Genomic DNA, 23,257 nt, shown 5'->3' with positions numbered 1-23,257 from the left:
GAGCCATTCCTAAGCAGTTTCTTCAGTGTGGCTGGGTGGTTTGTCATGCTGGGGAAGGTGACGTAACATTTACATAAATGTAAACACCAACTGTTTCCCAGGAATGTTATAATGTTACATTATAATAGGATGATCATTGTTATTCACTTCACCTACCTTCCAGTAGTACTACTTCCATATAGTTAACTCATGTATCAGACCATTCCAATTAAATTAAGGAAATTTGTGTTCTCATCAAATTTTAGCCATTTCACAAGATAAAATATTTTTAAATTATTTGTCATGGATAGTTTAAGTATGATTTTTTTTTTTTTGAAATACAATTTATTTTGGTGCTCCCTGTCTCTTTCTCATTTGATTTGTCAGGAAGTCTAGTTTGTGATTTAAGGTGACATCCATATAGAATGGGTGACTAGGTGCTCTGTTGAATTATCAGCAAAACAATGTGTTTAAAGTTAGTTGTTGTTAATGCAGAAATTTAAATATAGACGCAAATTGTCCTTTGTTTTAGTGTTTACTTAAGCAGTTATTTAATTGGTGAATGAAGACAGTTCAGAGGAGAAAATTTGGCTTTACAAATGTTAAAGATCAAAAGATAAAAAAAAAAAAAAAGTAGGGTTCTGCTGTATTTATGTATATCTTAGGAATTTGCGACCCAATTGTAAAACAAATATTCTTTCTTTGTCTTACAGAGAGATGGTCCTTTTCTGGAGGAAGGCCACTGGATTCAAAAGTATTAGTGACTCTCTGCATGGGCTGTGGTTTTAGTGATTGTGAGCTGGGCTCCTACTGTCAAGCACAGGTTGATTGTGCTTGGCTCACTGACGCTGTATTCCCAGCCAACTTCTCCTTTCATTAGATGATAAAAAAAAGTCCACAGGATTGCCATCCATGGTTTCTGCCCTAATCAAAACTATATCAGCCTACATTGAAAAGATTTGCAAAGGAATGTTTACAAAGAAATTGGCAAAACCAATAAAGAAGAAAGAGAGAAGTGAAAATAAAGAGCCTAAATTGACCACTGATTTTCAAGTACACAATCTAACTCTCTCTACCACACTGAAGACTACCGTTAAAAAGATTTCCAAATGCTCTTCAGCACGTAACATTTCGCTCGAGGAAGACGACGGAAAAAACGACTGTTCATCTCTGTCACCCACTTTCAGTTATCGTGTAGCTATAGCAAATGGACTCCCAAAAAGTTCTCTTTTTTTGAATAATAATGAAAGCATCTTTCCCGAGGTTCTTTCGATTGACAGTAGTTACTCTGACTCCTTGAGTGACACAAAACCCATCCGGAGACTGGATGAGCATAAATCGCACACTATGCCAGTAAGACGAAACAGGAAGAGCCTCATCAGTTTGGCTCCCTCGGATGGTAGCTCTGAAGGTGAAAGAGGGGAGCGCTCCAGTCTACACACACTTAGGTTGGGAGCTCTACGCAAGTTAAGAAAATGGAAAAAGAGCCAGGAATGTGTCTCCTCAGACTCCGAGGTGAGCAATTGGAGGAAAACTCTAGGCATTCGGAGCAAATCCTTGGACCGTGCTGGACGGCAACAAAAGAGCTCAACCCTTGAGCCTGGCTCATCCTCAACAGGTTGCATCAGTCAAACACAGGATGTAATGGAAATGATCTTTAAGGAGCTACAGGGGATCAGCCAGATAGAGACAGAACTATCTGAGCTTCGTGGCCATGTCAATGCCCTTAAAAGTTCAATTGATGAGATCTCCAGCAGTGTGGAAGTAGTTCAGAGTGAGATTGAACAGCTTCGCTCTGGATTTGTCCAATCAAGAAGGGAAACTCGCGATATCCATGACTACATAAAACAAATTAGTCACCAGGCCAATAATTCCACCTTGCGATTCCTCAATGTTCCTGAAGAAAAGTCAGAGAAAACAGAGAGTCTAATTTATAAAATAATAAAAGACAAAATGGGTTTTGTTGACCCTCATAAAACAATTAAAATTGAACTCGCTCATAGATTAGGGCAACAAAGAGAATGTTCTAATGCTAAACCCCGCCCTATTATTGTTATTTTTGCAACACCCCAAGACAGAGATGTAGTCTTAAAAAAGTGCTATAAACTTAAGGGAACTGGCATTACCGTGTCTACTGATAGCTTAACTCATGATGGAAAAGAGAGAAAAGATAAACTGTCATCCTCTCAAACTTATGAAAGCATGGATATAAAGATCTCAGGAAAGGATAAAGTCGTGGAGAGTGATGACTGGGACTCAATGGACAGTGACAAAGAACTGGATGAATTAAGCAGAAATAAATATGCAATGGTGATTTCAAAGCCTGTTCACAAGAGCAAATCAGAGAAGAGGCGGTCCCATGATCATACCCGGTCAGGAGATGAGGCTGGCTACTCAGGCACAGTTCACTATGCTGATGACCCTTACTATGATCCAGAAAAGCATGCAAAGGCTTACTATTCTGATCTGACCCCTGGTTGGCTTTCCCAGAGTGACTACTCCACTCCAAAACTCAGCCGCTCTGAGTCTGACTGCTCAAAACTTTGCCAGTCATACTCAGAAGACTTTTCAGAGAGTCAGTACTTTACACGGGCAAATGGCTGCTCCCTGCTGTCCTCCTCAGATCAGGAACTGTGGCAAAGGAAACAGGAAGACATGGCTTCTTCCTGGTATGCTAGCCCCAGTCACGCTCTTAGCCACGATAATCAAGCTTATGAACATAATGAGGTCGAGACTACGGAAACTATTGACAGCGGAGTTAGCAATGGACTTGTCTGTATGTCAAGGGATAGAAGTCACTACAGTGGCTCTCAGCTTTCTCTGCAAGGTGATCTATCACCGTGGAAAGACTGGCATCATTTGGAGCAGGGTGCTGACTCTGGCTTAGAAGCCTCCATAGAGGTTAGCAGTCCATTTGACCCATCAACAATTCCTGGTTTTCCAGAGAACATCACTAAATGTCAGGAAGTTGATTTACAGTTTGAAGGAGATGAGGAATTTATGATGCTTGACAGGGAATCTTCCCTACCACCGATAACGACCCACATTATTCCTCCTATCACGGAACGTGAGTATGTCAAGTCATCTGCTCGTCAATCTAAGGAACCATGTAAGATTATTTCAAAAGAAAGCACGAAAGTAGCATCTTCCCCCAAAGATTCCCCTAAAGGCACTGCTAAAGTGACACATAAACAAACTAAAGTGGCTACAAAAGAGGACAACTCAAAAATATTGCTAAAGGAAAGTCCTAAGGTATCTGCTAAGGTTTTACCTAAAGTGACCTCTAAAGCAGCTCCTAAAGAGTTGCCTAAAGAGATTTCAAAGACAGCAGCTAAGGAATCCTCTCAAGCTATCTCTAAAGACAGTCCTAAACTCACTCCTAAAGACACAACAAAGCCCACAGTCAAAGAGGTATCTAAAGTGGCATCTCAGGCACGTCCTAGTGAGATTGTTAAAGTCACTTCTAAAGTGACCACGAAAGATAGCCCCATGTTGACTCCTAAAGAAAGTCCTAAAGAGTCCCCTAAAGAGAGCCCTAAAATAACCCCAATCGACACCCCTGTCTTGACCCCTGTCTCGACTCCTAAAGAGTCCCCTAAGGAATCTCCTAAGGAATCCCCTAAAGTTATTGCTAAAGAACTTCCACAAGTTGTACCTAAAGAAGGTCTGAAAATTACTCCTAAAGAAGTTACCAAAGAAGCTTCAAAACCTTCCCCAAAAGAGGCCCCCAAAGAGGTGCATAAAGTAGTACCTAAGGAAACTGCTAAAATACCAACTAAAGAAATTTTGGGGACTCCAGCTAAAGAGTCCCCAAAAGTAGTCCCAAAAGAGAGCCCTAAAGTGACCCCCAAAGAAACCCCTAAACCAGCCCCAGGAGAAGCTCCTAAAGTAGCACCAATAGTAGCCTCTAAAGAAATATCTAAAGATATCCCCAAAACAATTCCTAAAGAAAAATTCCCCGAACTGGATGTTAATCATAGCTTTCACCAGCCCCAGAGTAAGTCTTCATCTATGTACCGTAGCCAGAGTGAGATTCGAACAGAGAAGGTTGAGGAAGTTCCCAAGTCTTGGAGCAGTAGGCTCAGCATAGATCTCAGTGAAAAGTCCTTTGGATTTGGCTTTGGTTCTACCTTACAGAGAGCTAAGTCAGCTCTTGAGGTTGTATGGAAATCTGGGTCTCAAACTACCCCTGCTGCGCCACCTGAGGAGACCTCAAACACCTCGTCTTCATTTATGGGGCGATTCCGCACACTGTCTGGTTCCACCACCAATAATTCTAGTACTACAGTTGACTCAGATATCCAGAAAGAGCCCGTCTTCCTTAAAGCAGAGGAGGATAAAACAGAAGCCGAGGAACAACCCGTGGACAGTGAGACCCACTATGTTGAAGTAATGGAGCAAGTGCTAGCTAACCTGGAGAACAGAACTAATACTTCTGAGACAGAGGAGCCTGATGAACCTGTTCAGGAGTGTGAGACTTCTCAGGACTATGATGTGTCTGAAGACATTGAAACCACTCCAGACATTGATGCCTCTCAGGATTTGGAAGCTTCGCAAGAGTTGGAAGCCCCAGGTGACAATGAAGCAAGTAAAGAAACATGTGTTCTGGAGTATGATTGTAGTTTGGATGAGCAGTATGATGAAGAGTACAGCGAGGATTATGAAAACCAACTGACTGAGGACACTGCTGAATATGATGCCATGGTAGAATATGTAGATGTAGAAGAACCAGATGAGACAGAGGGAAATGATCTGACAGAGGAGATGGAAGAAGGTGATGAGGAGCTGGAAGAGGTGGCAGAAATAACTGAAGAGGTTGCAGAGGTGGCAGAAAAAGTTGAACAAAAGCAAGAGGATGAAAACAAAAATCTTCCAGAAGAAAAACCAATAGAGGCTCCACCTAAAAAACGTATTCGGCCCACATTTAAGGAGGCAGCGCTGAGGGCCTACAGGAAACAGATGGCCGAACTGGAGCAGCAGATCCTTGCAGGGGGTATGATACTTTTCTTCCTATCATTTGTCACAGTGTTATCTGAATTTTGTTCCACTTTTTTTTTTACATGGCAGGTCTTACATGTGTTGTATGAATTACTAACAAAATAGACAAAATCTACATTTATGTGCTCCCTAAAATTTGTCAGTAAAGAAGCAAACAGTAAGTGAACATCAAGTACAGCAGTCAAGTGTCAGGTGATTGTGCATTAATGAATACAGCAACAAAGTTACTGTAAATGTGGTTACAGCTATAGTACCAAATGTTATAACCAACAAAAAAAAAGGTAAATATAAAAAATAAATAAATTATAAAATATAAAAGCTGAGATGGGCTCCAGTCCCCACGGAATCCTGATAAGGATAAGTGCAAGTGAATGGATGGATAAAAAACAAATCCCAGGAAACAATGAGGAAAACAACAAGGAGTATGGGAAGAAGTAATATACCCGTTTGTTTTCAGTTAATGAACAGCAAAAATAGCATGAATTCTTATTTTTAAACATCAAGAAAGTCTTTGGTGGAAGCCTGAATTGCAGTGAATGTAAATAAATGCATGTATATGATTTACACAGTGCAACCAAGCCCCTGACTTGAAATTAGGTATTGTAATAATGCGACTCTTGCATGAACCTCAGACTTTGATACATTTGGCAAATGTGTTTGAATTGGTTATTTATGTTGTGGTGAAAAACTGAAGGCAGTGAATCTGTTAGGTGGTGGATGGCACTGTTATGGGTGGCAATGACTTTGAATTCCCATGGCACAGCACTGGATTCTCATGCAGACAGCTGTGGCTTAAGGGATAGTATTTTATTTCTGGTGGGTTGTTATTTATTACCAGACTTTTTAGGAACATAGAATTCTGTTGGTGACCTCCTAAACATACCATCATTTGAAAAAAAGCATGACTGCACTGCTATTTAATGACATTGTGGTGGCAGAGAGTTCAAACAAGTGTAAACATAAAGCTTTTATTTGCTTCTTTTTCTTTTCTTTTCTTTTTTTTTAACCAATGAGAAGCTATTAAATGCACTACAATATTTTAAATCATAAATAAAACCATTATACATTATACCAGTAATTGTATTGTTGTTGTATACCTTTGATTCACCACAGTAGTATTTATTCAGAATTCTGTAGGTCTATGGCATCCCACTTAAAATTTGGATAGATTCATTGATGGAACAGTCTTCCAGTTGGAGTGAAATAAGACGTAAGGGAATTTCCATGCTTACTTAAAATCAAAAAGCTTTTGACCCACATACGTAACGGTTGTAGTGATGGCGGGCAATTTTAGTTCAGTAATACAGGCTACTCCTTAATGCTGGCTGTGTGACAGATGTGTTCATAAATGTAAATTCACTTCAAATTAAAATAGATTAACCGGAGATTCCCCTCCTGGCACAGTATATGGGTCTATGCTTTATACATCACTTCTAACATAAACAGGTAATCTTATAACAGGCCAATGCAAACTTAATGAAACATTTACTGGCTATGACTCTGCAGCTTTAGTTTTACACATTGCCTTTTTATGGCTACCAGGCAAAAAGAATTAAGACTTGAACTGAGTGACTGACTTACTGAGTCACTCCTTATTGCTGAATCTCATAGGTGTGAGGTGAGGCATACAGCGAGCTCTAGGCAAGTGTGACAGACTATCCTCACTTTCCACTGGCTTTTTGATTCTTTTTCCATCTTTGATAAATCAGTTAGAGGCCTGGTTCTAGGCAAAGCAAGTTTATTTATATAGCACAATTCAACAACAAGGTGATTCAAAGTGCTTTACAGAGACATTAAAAACAAAAACAAATAAAAAGCATGATTTCAAATTGATAAAAAAAACAAAAACAAAAAAAAAACAGTAGATAAAATCAGTAGTTAACATTTAAGTTTTGAAATTTAAGCTTAAAAGTGTGGATTTGGTGTTTTATTCAAATGCAGCTTAGAATAGGTGAGTCTTCAACCTGGATTTAAATAAACTGAGTGTTTCAGCTGATCTGAGGCTTTCTGGGAGTTTGTTCCAGATATATGGAGCATAAAAGCTGAATGCAGCTTCTCCGTGTTTGGTTCTGACTCTGGGAACTGATAAAAGACCGGATCCAGATGACCTGAGGGATCTGGAAGGTTCATACTAGGTCAGGAGGTCACTGATGTATTTTGGTCCTAAACCATTCAGAACTTTATAGACCAGCATCAGAACTTTAAAGTCTATCCTCTGACGGACAGGCAACCAGTGTAAAGACCTCAGAGCTGGACTGATGTGGTCCACTTTTTTGGTCTTAGTGAGGACTCGAGCAGCAGAGTTCTGAATGAGCTGTAGTTGTCTGACTGATTTTTTTAGGTAGACCTGTAAAGATGCTGTTACAGTAATCAAGCCTACTAAAGATGAATGCATGGACTAGTTTTTCCAGGTCCTGTTGAGACATCAGATCTTTTATCCTTGAAATATTCTTGAGGTGATAGTAAGCTGACTTTGTTATTGTCTTAATGTGTTTTTCTAAGTTTAGGTCTGCATCCATCACTACACCCAAATTTCTCGCCTGGTTTGTGGTTTTTAGGTGTATAGATTGAAGTTCTCTAGTGACCTGTAATCGTTTTTCTTTGGCACCAAAGACTATTACTTCAGTTTTGTTTTTGTTTAGCTGGAGAAAATTGTGGCACAACAAGTCATTAATTTCCTCAATGCATTTACCAAGAGCCTGTACAGGGCCTCGGTCTCCTGGTGACATTGTGATATATATTTGTGTGTCATCTGCATAGCTATGATAGTTTATTTTGTTGTTCTTTATAATCTGTGCCAGTGGGAGCATGTAAATGTTAAACAGAAGGGGTCCCAAGCTGGAACCTTGGGGAACTCCACATGTGATACTTGTCTGCTCAAATGTGAAGTTACCTATTGATACAAAGTATTTCCTGTTTTCTAAGTATGTTTTGAACCAGTTTAGTACAGTTCCTGAAAGACCTGCCCAGTTCTCCAGTCGTTTGAGTAATATGTTGTGGTCAACTGTATCAAATGCTGCACTGAGATCCAGTAAAACTAAGACTGACATTTTTCCACTGTCTGTATTCAGACATATGTCATTAAACACTTTGGTCAGAGCGGTTTCAGTGCTGTGGTTCTGTCTAAAACCTGACTGGAAGGCATCATAGCAGTTATTCTGTTTTAAGAAGTAATTGAGCTGTTGAGAAACTGCTTTTTCAATGATCTTACTTAAAAATGGGAGATGTGAGATCGGCCTGTAGTTGTTCATTTGTGTCTTGTCAAGATTGTCCTTTTTCAGTATAGATTTAATTACAGTAGTTTTAGTGGTTCTGGATACACACCTGACATTAAAGAAAAGTTGACGATCTGTAACAGGTCTGACTCCAAAGTCTTTGAGACCTTTTTGAAAAAACTTGTTGGCAGGACACCTAAACAGCAAGAGGAGGAGTTCAGCTGACCTAAGATGTCCTCCAGGTCTTTGCTGTTAATAGGGTGAAACTGTTTGATGGTGTTTAAACTGTTTTTCGGTGGACACAGTACATATCCTGAATCTGCTGTTGATGTACCAATTGCTTGTCTAATCTTTTGGATTTTTCCTGTGAAGAATTTGGCAAAGTCATTGCAGGCCATGGTCGAATTAAGTTCAGCTGCCACTGACACAGGAGGGTTTGTTAGCCTGTCAACTGTAGAAAATAAGACCCGAGCATTATGACTGTTTTTAGTGATGATGTCAGAGAAGTAGGACCTCCTTGCACTCCTCAGTTGTAAATTGTAATTGTGAAATTTCTCTTTATAGATGTCATAATGCAGCGGTCCCCAACCTTTTTTGCGCCACGGACCGGTTTATGTCCGACAATATTTTCACGGACCGGCCTTTAAGGTGTTGCGGATAAATACAACAAAATAAAACTAGTACCAGTACCGAAAAAAAGAAAATGTATTCATAACACACGTGAAAAGACCCAGGAAAACTGAGTAAACGATAAAAACGATAACAAAATAACGCTGAAAACCGATAAAAACCCTGAAAACTATACATTTCACAACTGAGCCTCAACTCTCGCGGCCCGGTACCAAACGACTCATGGACCGGTACCGGTCCGAGGCCCGGGGGTTGGGGACCGCTGTCATAATGAACCTCTAGGTTTGTTTTTCTCCATCTGCGCTCAGCTTTCCTACACTCTCTTTTTTCATTTTTCACCAGTGTGGAGTTTCTCCATGGAGACTTTCCTTCCAGAGATAACCTTCACCTAATGGGAGCAATAGTGTCCATTACATTTAATATTTTAGCATTGAAGCTATTGACAAGCTCATTGACTGAACCTCTGGATAAGTCAGGTGTTAATGGGAAGACATGGTTAAAGATCTCACTACTCTATTCGGTTATACACCGTTTTGTGATCACTGCTGTTGATATATTTGTGTGGGCTGAAATTTTACTTTCAAAGAAAACACAGTAATGATCAGACAGGCCCACATCAGACACAGTAACCTTTGAAATGCTCAGGCCCTTGGAGATCAGTAGGTCAAGAGTGTGTCCTCTATTATGTGTGGCCTCTGTTACATGCTGAGTCAGCCCAAAGTTGCCCAGAGTGTTACTCAGGTCTTTAGACCCTTTGTCCTGAGAGTTGTCCACATGGATGTTAAAATCCCCAACAATAATTACACAGTCGAAATCAACACAGATCACAGACAGCAGTTCACTGAGATCATTAAAAAAGTCTGTGCAGTATTTGGGAGGCCTGTAAACATTAAGAAACACAACTCAGCTGTAAAGCCACATATTCAAAAGACTGAAAACTTCCAGGAGATAGCTGCTTACATTGAAATGATTCATTAAATAAGACAGCAACCCCTCCTCCTCTCCTGCTCACCCTGGCCTCACTGATAAAACTGTAGTTAGGAGGGGTCGTCTCGATGAGAACAGCTCCACTGTTACTTTGGTCCAACCAAGTTTCAGTTAAAAACATAAAATCAAGGCTGTGCTCAGTGATTAAATCATTAAGTGAAAATGTTTTCCCAGCTAAAGATCTAACGTTTAATAAAGCCAACTTAAGTGTTTTAGAGGTATTATTTGTCCCCCTCGTGTTTGGGAGCAGTCTGTGGCACACAAGGTATGTTTACTATATTTAAAGATCTTTTAGGGTGCAGCTCTCTGTGTTTTGACCAGGCCACATGTCTCCTTCTGTCACCTAAAAGTACAGAAATTTTAAAACCTTCTATGATGTTTATGTGTTTGTGCTGTTTTGCTTCATTATTCAGGTTTGTTTTGTGACAACCTATCAAAGACTGAAATGTGTAGTGGAAATGTAAGAGAGTGGTAACCACACAGACATGTGAAATAGATTTTTCTTTGCACTCGTTTTCTTTTGGCTGCATATTTTTCCATGCCACAAGCTTGGGGCATTTTTTATAAATTTTGCCCCTTTGTACCATCACAGTGGTTTTAAATCAGCCAATCAAGATGTGACTAAAGTTTTAGTTCAAAATGTTTAACTAAAGTAGTACGTTAACTGTTTAGGAGCAAAAATAATCAGACATTTAGCATGTATTTTCATATAAGACGAGCCCTGATCTATTATTATTCCATGACAAATTAAGCAGAAAAAATATCAGGAGTTGATTGCAAGTGTTTAACTTGTATTTTGTAGCTTTTTACCAGAAATTTTACTATGAGGTCCAAAGACATGCCAGTGAAGGAGGCCATCATTAGGCTAAACCCCCCCCCCCCCCCAAAAAAAAACCCCCCAAACAATAATAAACCTATCAGACAGATAGTAAATTGTCTGAGTGGTCAGATCAATAATCTGGTAAAATGTAGGAATCCATCATCAAAAGGCCTGCAATACTATTGATGATAGTGGTTAAAGTGGTTAATTGCATAATTTTGTCCTTGGTTAAGAAAAACATCTAAAAAGTTAAGATACAATAGATAAAAGAGACTTATTTGGACAGAAGAATCCAAGATGAACTTGCACTAGAATGATGGGAAGAGAGAAGTATGGTAAAGGAGAGAAACAGCTAATATTCTGAAGCATTCCACATCATTTTCAAACATAGTGGTGGTGATGTTATAGCATTGGCATGTATTACTGTCAGTGGAATTAGGTTACTAGTGTTTATTGAAGATGTGACTGCTGACAGAAGCAGCAGGACCAATTGTAAAGTGGACAAGGCTTTGCTCAGATTTAGCCACATACTGCAAGGCCGATTGAAGAAAGCTTTACAGTGCAAATGGATAATGATCCAGTGCATACTGCAAAAGTAACCTAAGAGTTTCTCAAGGCAAAGAAATGGGATATTGCTTTATGGTCAAGTCATTCACCTGATTTTAACCCAACTAGGCATGCATCTAAAGGGAGGAAACTCAGCATTTGGTGCAGTCCATGGGTGCTAGACTTTTGGCAGTCGTCAAGTCTTTAAAACAATCCTTGTGTTTAACATTATGTTCATTTGTCCAATTTTTGTTGAACATCTAGTTATTGCTGCGCCTTGGTGAAACCCTTTCAATGGAAGCGGAAAATCTGCACTTCAATCATATAGTTGTGTAAAAAGTGTTAATAAAATATTATAACACATAATAGAACAAGACAAAAATATAATCGCCTGCTCTTTCCGGTGTCATCTAAAACACTATCAGATGTGTTTGGCACCTGAAATGTTGCCTCACAGTTTTTTGAAAAATACACACAAATTGTAATTAAAAAAATTGTATTATTTTGTGGTGCTTATGGAGAAGGACGCATAGATGCATGCACAATCTATATGCCCCCCACATTTCCTCCCACTCACACGCTCCTACTCCCACCCTCATTAGCTTTACGCCTTCATCTCTTGTAGCTGATATGTGCTCATCATTCTCGTGCTCTGGAGCGTGCTGGCTGGTATGTGTGGGAGCTGTGAAAGGAGTCTCAGCAGTACTGCCACTCCTGCCGGGCCTGTCTTCAACTGGCTACAGCAGCGTCTGTATTCAGATGCTAATTCACATTCCCAAGGGCATTCTGTAACCAGGTCAGCCTTGCTTGGAATATTTATAGAGGTCTACCGCTACTGAAGTTTGCTGCTTGTTCCTGGGGGAGCAAAGGAGGTAGACCCTCTTTATGCTTAGTTCACCATTTCTCAAGAAAGTGTGGATATGAAAAATGCAGATAAAGGGAATGGAGGGCCTCTCCTGCTGTTGTTTAAAGTGTTATCTTCCAATTCAAAATATTGATTGACTTTGTGTTGTTGCTGGGGGAAAAAATGGATCTAAAGTGAAAACTTGTTCTTCACAGGTAATGTACACTCCCAACTTTGAGATGCTGCAGTTTTCAGATTAAACACTTAAAGTGTCAATAGGTAACTCCCCACACACGCATCCACCCCATGCAGCCATTGAAAAGACGCTTTGTTTTAAAATGCTCTCTTGTATCAAGCTTACTGACCTAGTAAAAACAATGCCAAGTGTTTATCTCCTTTGAACCCTTTTTAGTTGCTGTGCACTATCCATACAAGGTTCAGCTTTACTTTTCTTCTTTACTTTCTTTTTCTTTGCATCCTCAGACAATACACCTCATATTTTTCATTTATATTTTTCAGTTTCATAATTATTGCCAACGTTTGCTATTGAGTTTGAATTTACTAAAAGCTACTGGAAAATCAATAATGGTTTCCTTTACATGTTTTATTTGTTTGTTTGTTTTGAATGGCTTTCTTTTCTGGTTAAAAATCATACCCTATATCAGTGGCGGCTGGCCCATAGGGGGCGCTCGGGCTCCGCCCCCCCAAATGTGGAGGAGTAAAAATATATATTTTTAAAAAATTCATCAATGATAGTTTTACTATGTGTGTGCCCATATACAGCCAGGCGTATTTTAACATTTTCACCAGCTGACTCATTAAAGTTCAACCAACAAACGGTGTTTTTCTTCTTCTGGGGCGCTCGTCAAAGCGCCCTTGATATGCAGCGAAATAGCCTATCATTAAATGGTTGCCAGGGGAAAATAATAAATATTTGACCTATCAGCGTCGCTGAATTAAATGGTTTGGGGGCGCTTAAAATTGCGCCCCTGCAGAAAACGCGCGAAGATTTGCTGTTCTAGAATTTTACCTCAGTCAGTAGCCTAAGTGAGCTATAAGGTCAGAGAGAGACGATGGCAGCGGTATTGTTAACGGTTGAGGCACAGCCTCCCCCAAATTCGGTTAGATCGCACATTCACCGAAACTGTAAGTCTTCTTAACATCCTCATCACCACACCAATGACAACATCAGAATCGGAGAGGTGTTTCTCTACTTTAAAGAGGATAAAAACTTTCCTGAGAAACAATATGGCTCAGGATCGGCTCAACGCTCTGGCTATGCTGTCCATAGAGAAAAAACTCACACAAGAACTTCCTGATTTCAACACCAGGGTCATCGAGAAATTTGCCACTCAGAAAGACAGACGAGCAAAGTTCTTGTACAAATAAGAACCCTTAACCATATTTACTCTCTTTCTCCATCCCTCTCTCTTTCTCTCTTTAGCCCACCCCCCCAATCAGTTTACAGTTGTTGTTTTCAATAGTTATTTTTCATTCATTCAAAAAAAAAAAAAAAAAAATCTGTTCATGTTCATTTTTACAAATCTATACAAATGGCCAGAATATGGTTGTTCATTTTAAATTTAAATTAAAATTGTGTTGTTTGATGTACTCATTAAATGGGTCATTTTAGTCGATATCATAAAAATTGCCCCCCCTGAGATTTTTTTCAGGAGCCGCCACTGCCCTATATCCTTTCATACTTTTTATACTTGTAGTTTTTACCCTCTACTTGCCCCAGCGTTGTTCTCTATTAGTATAAGTTGCGACAATAGTTGCTGCAATGTCACAAACAAAACTTTGCTTATATATATAGGGGCTGATAACCCATCTTTGCTGATCTTGGTTCACTTCTTCAGAAATTTCTTTTCTATGATATTGTGAATAAGTGAATGAATTCACTGACATTAGCCTGCCACAGCCTCAAAGACAGAGTCATAGTTAGAACAAAAGTTAGAACAAAAAGCATTTGTCACTATAAAAATTTGTACTGCAGTAGAGCATTAAGACTTGTCATAGTCATTATAAATTAGGAGTTCTTTAGCGTACATAAATGATTTTTATTTAAATGTTTATAGTTCATAGGTATATGAAATTGAGAAAAGTAGGAACATAGGATTGGCAGGCTTGTTTATATAAATACGTAGAACTGCTACAACTGGTTGGCAGTGAAGGGAGGAGTAAAATATAGTAAGATATTGTGGTCAGCAGTATTGAATGCTGCACTGAGGTCCAACAGGAATAGTGCAGGGATGGGTCCACTGTCAGAGCCCATAGGAAGGTCATTAGTAATGAGCCCTGTTTCTATACTGTGATTAATTCTGAATCCTGACTGAATTTCTTTAAACAAACCCTTCCTTTGCATATGATGAGTTAGCTGTTTCACAGCTACTCTTTCAAATTATTTTTAAATAAAAAGAAAGTTGGTGATTGGTCTGTAATTAGCTAAGACAGCTGGGTGAAGTAAAGGCTTTTAAAGAAATGTATTAATTACAACCATCTTAAAAGCCTGTGGTACATAGCCTGATAATATTTAACATTTAATTTTGAATCCCTAGTCTAGTAAAAATGAGACCTAGGAGACACATCAATTATTTGGAGGACGTGATTACTGAAGGTAACTGAGGAAGATCAATAGTATTGAAAGTTGTCTGTGAAGGTTCTCAGTCATCCAGGTCATTGTAGTCTAAGGAGCTTGGAAAGAAAAGAGTCTGGACTTCTTTAAGTCACTTGAAGATGTTTCACCTCTCATCCGAGAAGCTTCTTCAGTTCTAAGGGTCAAATGGTGAAGAGTCCCAGATGTAAACCCTGTGGGACAAAGGACCCCCTGATGATCCTCTACCTAATCACATGAGCCAAGATGTGAAAACGGGTGTGGCTCACAATCAGCCAGGGTTTCGGGTGAGCTCATTGTGAAACCTGGCCCCACCCTACCATGTGATTTCCTGAGGTCAGATGGCCCAGGGTGTGAGTGGACGTTAAGGCGTCTGGGAAGATATCTCAAAACTGGATTGTAGGTGGCAGACAGGTGGTGTCGTAAACCACCGCCTCTGTTCAAAGATGGTCGCTCACTTGCAGTAAATTGTGTTCTGGTCTGTTGCAGGCTATTAAAAACAAAACCTCAGTTCGTACACAAGTAAAATGTGAATCTCTAAAGCATTAGATGTTATTATTGAACCCAAAATCAGGGTTGAAGTCAGCAGTAAGATGATTGTAAATGATATAGGCTATATGGATCTATTGAAACCAAAAATGTTCCCTGACATCAATATACAACCGTTTAAGAACACTGATAAGCTGTCGATGAAGGAAATATAGCCAAACATACATACTCTGGGAGTAAAGCATGGTACTGTATATTGGAAATGCAATATGATATGGCCACAGATGTTATCTAAGTAATGTTAATGTCAGACTTATTCAATATACCTTGCTGCAAAACTAGTTAAAGCTTTCAGACTTCAGCTTTTCGGAACACATTAATTCACTTTAAGATAACGGAAAGTAACGACCATATACATTGGGGATTTGTTCATTTCCAATTTTTTCTGTCTTCCTAACACTCATATGTGAATCTTCAGTGTAAGGAGAAGGGTTATGAGAAACTGTCACGGGATCAGCTCTACATTCCTAGCTTAATTTCCTGTATCGGTCATGAGCTGCTTGAAAATGTCCTTTTGCTCTCATACACTCAGATGATGGTAAACTCATTGTGATGTAAGGTGAAAAAAAAATCAGTAAAAATGCGCAAACACACTAGTTTCTTTATGTTTAAACCTATACTTGGTGTCCACAGTAGAACAAGCGTTCTTGGATGTGTAGAGGCTTTGATCAGTCCTGGTAATACTGAAAGCTATGTGAAGCTTTTCTGCTTCAGAACCCTGATCTATGTACGGTGTGACCATGTGTGTCAGGACCATAATGCTGGATTTATTGCTGCTGTTTGCCCACATCACACACACAGTTAGGCATGTACACACACACACACACGCGCTGAGCTTTCCTACCAATCAGTTACGTTTTTGTTCCACAGATTTAAGGCACCTATGAATTGAGGTTTATATCTGCAGCCTATAGCCTATCTTTGTGCTGTGGCTTTATCTAGAGCAGCTACAGACTTGAAGGTGGAGGAGATGGCTCTATCTCGTATAGCTGTGCACAAAGTAGTTTAGTTGGTCGCTGTCCATGGTACCCACTGACTGCTGAGCTCCTCTTTGTGTGTAGAGTAACAATACAAAATCAACCTTTTCAAGAATTTATACAATGTTGCGTAACATTTTTAATGCTTTGAAACGCTTCCATGGCAGTCACTTATCTTAAAACATTAACTATAACTATAAAATAATTGTGATAAAGTCAACCACTTCATTTTCAATAAATGTGTAGGATTAAAATCATAATCAAAATCAAAATCATAGAAACAAAATCAAGTCGTTATCTTATTTTTTACCTTTAATTCTCTCTCTATTAGTGATGCACCAACAAGAAAACCAACAGTAGGTTTATTGTTTTAAACAGGCTGGCAATTTGATCTTTCTCTTGTGAACAGCTGCTTTCTATTTGTTCACATAAGATCATGTTTACGCTGCCATTTATCACCTATGGATCAATAGCACAGTAATTACACCTCTCCGGTCTGACTTATTTAAAGGGCTTGCCCTCTTGCAGTTTGTCTCTAAAATAGCAACACGATATCAACTGCTTACATAATGTCCCATGTCTTCCTAACTCAGGTAATGTTATAGATCACAGCCATTTTTCTTTCAAACTGCGTTTATTTACTCTGTGTCCAAGAAATAATCTTCATCTATTAGCCCTTAGCTAGGAACCCTCTTTTTTATGCTGGTTCTACTGTCTTTTTCTGTTCTTAGCAATTCTCTTTAAAGTGTTAACTCTCTCTTCATTTTGACATAAATTGTTTGGCAAAACAGAATTGTGTAATCTGGCAGTAATAATAGATCAATGTCCTAAATAAGTGTTTACTATTCTAGTGAGTTGATCCTTTCTAAAACTTCATGTTCTTGTCATGTTCTTCTTTCAGACACCAGTGCTTTGGATACTCAGGTTTTAAGCCACTGTTTATCATCAGATAATTGGACACTTGTGATTACTGTGCATGTGCATGTGTGTTTTTGTGAATGTGGAGTTTATAATGTGTGTGTGTGATCAAAGTGATATTTGTAGGTGTGATAGATAATTGCAGCATGTGCCCTTATGTTGGTTTTCCCTTTATTCCTTTTTTTTTTTTAGAAAATTATACATGTTTCAAATTTCACATTTGGTCAGTGAGAAGGGAGCATTACACAATAGGCAAATGTGGCCTAAAGCGCAGAGAGCGGCAAAACTCACAAACTACACTGATGTGGAATTATTTTGTCTTTTGCCTGTGGTGCTTTCCTCTCTTCTCCCTGTGCGGTATTATTCTGCTCCTATCATTTATCTTGTCCTGAATTGCCCTCCTATTGTACCTATTTTCCCACGTTCTTGTTATTATAGTGTTTATTTCTTCTATCTAAATTGTCTCCCATTTTCCTTGTGCGTGTTTGAGTGCTTTCTTCTTTGTAGTTCTTGTTTTACACTATGTGTTTCTTCTCTCTGAAGCCTCGCAGTCTTTTGGATCCCAAAGTGCTCGGCTTGCAGACCGGGGGGTGAGTGGTAGCTCACGTACTGATCTGATTGGTTCACAATTACTCAAATTGGAGCTGCTGTGCTGTTTGTACCCTCATGCTCACTCACCTGTAGCTGAAAGGCTACAGGCATGCTGCTTTGCTGGCATACAGCCCCAATTAAACTACCACGCTTGCTATTTGGTCAAATACCATAGGGGGATAATGCAGCCATTAAAAGGCAAACATGCCACTCAATGAATCCTGAATGAAATCTATAGGAATATTCAACAACACCAAAGATGGTGATACAAGCGCAACTTCCAGTGGAAACAACATTATGTAGTATCAAAGCCTTTTTAAACATGTTTTTTAAATTAGATTTGACTCCTCAGTCCATACATGCATTTTTTTTTTCATTGTGACCATGAAAATGAATTTTCATTTAGATAAACCTACAGGCCTGTCAGGATTGCTAGAAGGAGGATGACTTCACACTATTTATATATGTCACGTATTTGATTAACTTCCTGTTAAGTAATGCGAGTGTCCATGCAAGCGTATGAACCCAACTGTTTAGATATATGTGATAAACTGTCAAACGTAGCCTCAGTTTACCCCACTGCATATCATGACAGTGTAGACAATGCAGTGTAACAGCAGGATACACCAAGCATTAAGAGAGGGGAAGCTCAGGTCTCCTGGATGAGGAAAAGGACTGTGCAGTTTGTCATGCTGTGTATCTTCAGGGTCAAATCACTGATGTCGTCGAGAGGGCTGACAGAGAAGCTTGAGGAGCTTTATCTGTATGGAGGCATTGGGGCCTCGATGTTAGGTTGAGGTCATTGTGGAGTCTTTGAGTGACAGTTGAGGTGATGCCACTGAGAGCCTCGTGGGATTGGAGTAAGACATGTGGGGAAGTAGTGAGCACAAGGGAATTGAAAAATAGAGAGAGCCAGATAACTGGAGCTGAAGTGTTTAAACATGACACAAATTGATATTAAAGTTCATGTTTTTTGAGGTGCAGAGAAAATTTGCATAATTTTTTTCTGCACTGGGCCCTCAAAATTTGAGTTTTATTGAGTACAAGTTGAGTTTCAGACTCAACATGTATTAATTGTATATAATATAAATAATAACAAGTATAATATGTGTCAGTAATAGCCATCACCCCTGGTATGTCTTAGAAAAAAATAGATAACATGGAAGAAGTGGAGGTTATGGGTACAGCAGGGGGTTAGAGGGATTATTTCTATTACTAGTGTTTGTTCACAACAAGCAAAGTGGAAGGGGGTAAGACAGGTTCAGAAGGAGGCATGATCCATGGGGTTTGACAGTTGTGTAAATCAAGGCCCCCCTTTCCCTGTAGTAATGTCTCCCACAGCATGGCATTATTATGATATTAATACACCTTAAATCTGTCTGCTTCTCCAGGGCTGGCAGTATTCTTTATGGTATTGACAGCATGCCAGATTTACGTCGCAAGAGGACAGTGCCTCTTGTCCGAGACCTGGTGAGTCATCTGCCTCAACAAGGTTATGTGTGATTTATGTCAAATCTATCTAAGTGACCCCATGTTTTAACACGGTAGTGGAATCATTCTCAGTGTAAGTATGAGCAGGGGGTCCCCTGTAGTAGACAAAAATACTGTTACAGTGTTTCAAAGTGGCACTGTTTGTTTCTCATCATTGTCCTGTACTATCCTGTATATAACAACCTCCAAGAATTTGTCATTAAAATCTGACTGTGTCAGGTTTGCATTTTAAGTTCTTATAGCTTATGATTGTTGTAATTAAAAATGAGCCGACTATACAGACATTTTATTCGAAATAAATTTAGGTGTCACTTAGACATTCACTGTGGCAAAATTAAGCCAATAAAAAGGTGATGGGTAATAAAAGCAAACACCTAAATCTCTGGCTATTCTGTTAGAGCAGTGCCTTGTGGGTATTTAAAATCTAACCTTAGCCATAACGCTGTCGCTTAATTAATTAGCCTTGAGAGAGTGTTTAAGACATTGCATCACTATGATGCTCCGCCATTTGCTTTTATTGCAACATAATGTGTCATAAGATATCCCGCAGAGCGGCATGTTGCAAACAAGTCCACTTTAGCACTGTGCCACATGGTTAGTCTGTCTGAAAGACAACAGTCTGTTGTGATGCCAGTAGTATTCATGTGTGTCTATAATTGTTTGTCCACTATGTACTGCACACTATGTCTGTCTTGTATGTGTTTTTGTGTCCTCTTCATGTTTTTTAGCCAAAGCCAAACAAATATTAACACAAATCAGATCTTTAAACAAACTGCTTGGTATACTCGTTAAGTCGAATGCCCTTCCTTGATTGGTTTTATTTTGAAATATTACAAAATGAGTTTTGTGTAAATGATAATGCAATTTGATGTCATGCACATAGATGCTGATGAATGTTTATATCACGGTGAACAACATGAGTTGATGCTGTATTTGTCCATATCTCTCATGAAATTAATAACCAACAATGTCTTGGTAAGTATGGGTTGTCGTTTTTTAAATTTTCTTCTGAATTTTGGTGTATATTTGCCATTCCTACAAAGACCCATAACAGCTATGGGTAATATTTTTCAGTGAGTTGTCAGATTTCAGCCTCGCCGATGTTCGCCATTTTTCTTGCTTTTTCTGTTGCTCGGCAGGTGTTGAAAAATTGTATTTAACTTGAAATGTTGACAACTCAGCCCAAAAATATATCCGAGAGACTTCATTGACTTCTGATTTAACTGTGTGAGGCTTTTAAATCATGTAAAAGTGACACTGAGCAAGCCTTTTACACATGGGATGAAGTCAGTAGTCAGCAAACTAATTGGTCCCCTTTCATTGCCTCTCCTTTGTCGATGTCCCCCATTTGCTGTGCGATTGCTTCAGGGCAGCAACAGCGTTTGATTGGAACGGACAGCAAAGTTCCCCCACATTATGGCGGGATGCAAAAAAAAAACAAAAAACCCAACAACAATATCAAAAGTTGAAGATTGATTCACAAAGCACTGAATGCTATATTGTAGCTGAATAGACAACATCTGGTCACAGGGTCCTCTTGTATTGCCCGCAGCAACCTCACCAGTGCTGGTGCATGTTGATAAACTTACATCAACACTCACGGTTCATGTAGAGGTCACGTTCCTTCCTACATTCTCCATGGCTTCCATGGATCTTTACCATAGCTGGGCTGTGCAGACAAGAGGGTCGTGGTAAAGACTGATCCAATATTGTCAGCTGTCCATGTCTGCATTCCTCTGTTATGTAATTTTCCTCAGTATGGGATAAATGTTTATCAGTCTCTGCTCACCCAAACTCAGTGGATATTACTATGACAGCTAATTTAAGTAAATGTGTGTATTAGTGTGAATGTATGTGTGTTACATGTCAGTGTTTGTGAGAGTGCCTTGTGTGGGTGTGTATTGGTTTTTGTTCACATAAGTTTGTGACTGTCTGGGCAGATGTGTGCGTGCGTGTGCCTGAGTGTGAGTCGGTGTTGTGCAGTACAGCTCATACGTGAGTGTGTGTGTGTGTGTGTGTGTGTGTATGTGTGTGCCATGTGTTTCTCTGTTTGTGTCAAACTAATGTGCAGAGCAGACAGCAGAAAATATGATCAAAGCTTCATCCAACAGAAAACTGAATATAAATGTCAAGCATGACTGCAGTTTAGTTACTTCTAGTGCATGAATGGATAAAGAATCATGCAACCGCTGTTTAATCTCTCTTGATAAATAGTTGAATCTTTCTAGAGCTCTGTGCCCTAAGCAGCAGTCCTGCATGGCAGTTGAAGCACCTATGCTCTCACTGTGGATTAGAAATTCAATTCCTCTGCTGTTTATGCTTTCAGTGTTCCCCCTCCTACTCTTTGTCTAATTCAGTTTCTCTCATTTTTTCTTTCATTCTTTATTCATGATCTCTTGGATATTACAGGCTTTGGTAAGCTTGCTTTCTTTTCCCCCTGTGCTAAAGTAATATTCTCTGTTTAAAAAAATTCTTTCAAATGTTCAATTAAACTACTAAAGTAAATCTGCGTGTGGTAGTCAATCTGTTCTACATTTAATTAAATATTTCTACTCCTTAACACATAGTTTAAAGCTGTGTCTAAATCCCCCCAAAATACAGCATAAAAGTCCGGATAGGTAAAATGGGTTGGTGAATTCATCTCTTTTTTATTGTCCTCTTCTTCCATCAGACCCTAACTGCTCGAAAGGCAGGCATCTCGTTCGCTCTGGTGAACAGGTCCACCCTGAATAACGAGGAACTGGTGAGTACATGGAAGTCATTATGTGGTTATTGCGATGTGTGGCTATTATGTACTATTAATGGAACATGGAAGGCTTTACAGGGACAAAGGGTGCTAGATCCACCTCATGACTATTTTGGGGGGGGCTGTATTTCGAAAGTCTGGTACTGAAATGCTTAGAAACTTTTAGAGCTGTGCTGTGTGCTGCAGCCATTGTACTTCAGGGTGCTGGGTCATGTTGGCAGGAACACGGAGTTCCAAAATGTGAGGATTACATTACTAGGCCACTTTACTTCTTACATGTAGATATAGCATACTGTGATCTGTCTGCGTGCTGGTCTGTCTGTCTACAAATAGACAGCTTTAGTTTAAAGAATTGGTCTTTGTGACCAGCTACTATGTGGCCAAGTTCAGAAATTAAGCAGTGGTCCTACTATTTTATTTTGACTATTAATAATGAGCACTGCATATTGAGGATGACTGAGATCTAAAGAAAGGGCAAAATGTCTCAGTTGATGGTGTGAGACACTTTTGTGACCTCTAAAGCTCTCTCTGCATTAATGGATTGCAATTCTTCCCTCCCAGAGGGAAGACAGCGTAACAGGAGGCAAACAGCAGGAGAAAGCAGCTTCTCAGCAAGACAAACAAGCAGACAATTTCACATCCGTTGATGTGCAACAAGGGGATGCCTAAGCCTACAAGATTACTGGATTCAAATGCGCTCTGTATACATATTGCTCAAAGATTTAATCTTTTCAAAAGGTCCTAAATGCAGCTCTCAGTTCGTGCACACTGATTGTGCACATGCTTGTGTCGCTCATAAGTTTCACACGCTTGACTTGTTCCTCTTGGTCCACATGGCCAGTTTCCCTATGGTGACAGGGGTCTTGATTGCTTACTAATAACCATGGATCGTTTTAAAGGAGCTTTAGGGATGAACAACTCATGACCTAGATGAAGGAGAAATGATGTGAATGATGCAGCATCCTAATTGGTGTACAGAGAGCTGATTCTTGAATAACTTTGTGCTGTGGTGTGAAGACTTTAGGGGTTCGAAGAGCTGTATGCTGATTAGGAGCAAACTGGTCTTAATATTGGTCAGGGGGAGCTGACTTCTGAGCAGAGCTGTAGATTGTGTGGTCTTAGAAAGTAGGACGAGCAGATGTCAGAGTTTTATCTGCTGCATTAAGTCCAGGAGAGTGCTTCCCTGTGAAAACTCTGAGAGCACTCAGTAAACAACCATATGCTATTTAAGTGAGGAGAATGGACTAGTAAAGGAAGGGTGAGAAATTGACAGGAATTAAGAGAGAATGAGAGAAGATCAGGGCAAAAAGGGATTTGTCATTTTGACCCTGGGGCTGTGATGTCACTGCGCA

The 23,257-nt window shown here is 39.5% G+C and overlaps 1 protein-coding gene across 1 annotated transcript in view; it reads left to right on the top strand.

Annotated features, from left to right (window-relative positions):
- Positions 1-23,257, top strand: part of unc13c (unc-13 homolog C (C. elegans)) — a 117,681-nt gene that overhangs the window by 6,868 nt on the left and 87,556 nt on the right. Inside the window, exons 2-6 of the mRNA XM_085383151.1 lie at positions 693-4,972; positions 17,061-17,083; positions 17,621-17,667; positions 19,060-19,138; positions 21,831-21,902. Coding sequence (XP_085239277.1) covers positions 892-4,972; positions 17,061-17,083; positions 17,621-17,667; positions 19,060-19,138; positions 21,831-21,902 — 4,302 coding nt within the window. The 5' untranslated portion in view covers positions 693-891. The remainder of the gene's footprint in view (positions 1-692; positions 4,973-17,060; positions 17,084-17,620; positions 17,668-19,059; positions 19,139-21,830; positions 21,903-23,257) is intronic.

The sequence above is a fragment of the Rhamphochromis longiceps genome, linkage group LG1 (genome assembly GCF_057381845.1).
Source record: "Rhamphochromis longiceps isolate RC_006_pf linkage group LG1, R_longiceps_female_GT1.1, whole genome shotgun sequence".
NCBI classification, from domain to species: domain Eukaryota; kingdom Metazoa; phylum Chordata; class Actinopteri; order Cichliformes; family Cichlidae; genus Rhamphochromis; species Rhamphochromis longiceps.
Note: the sequence above shows the minus strand (reverse complement) of the source record. Positions and strands in the feature narration are given on the sequence as shown.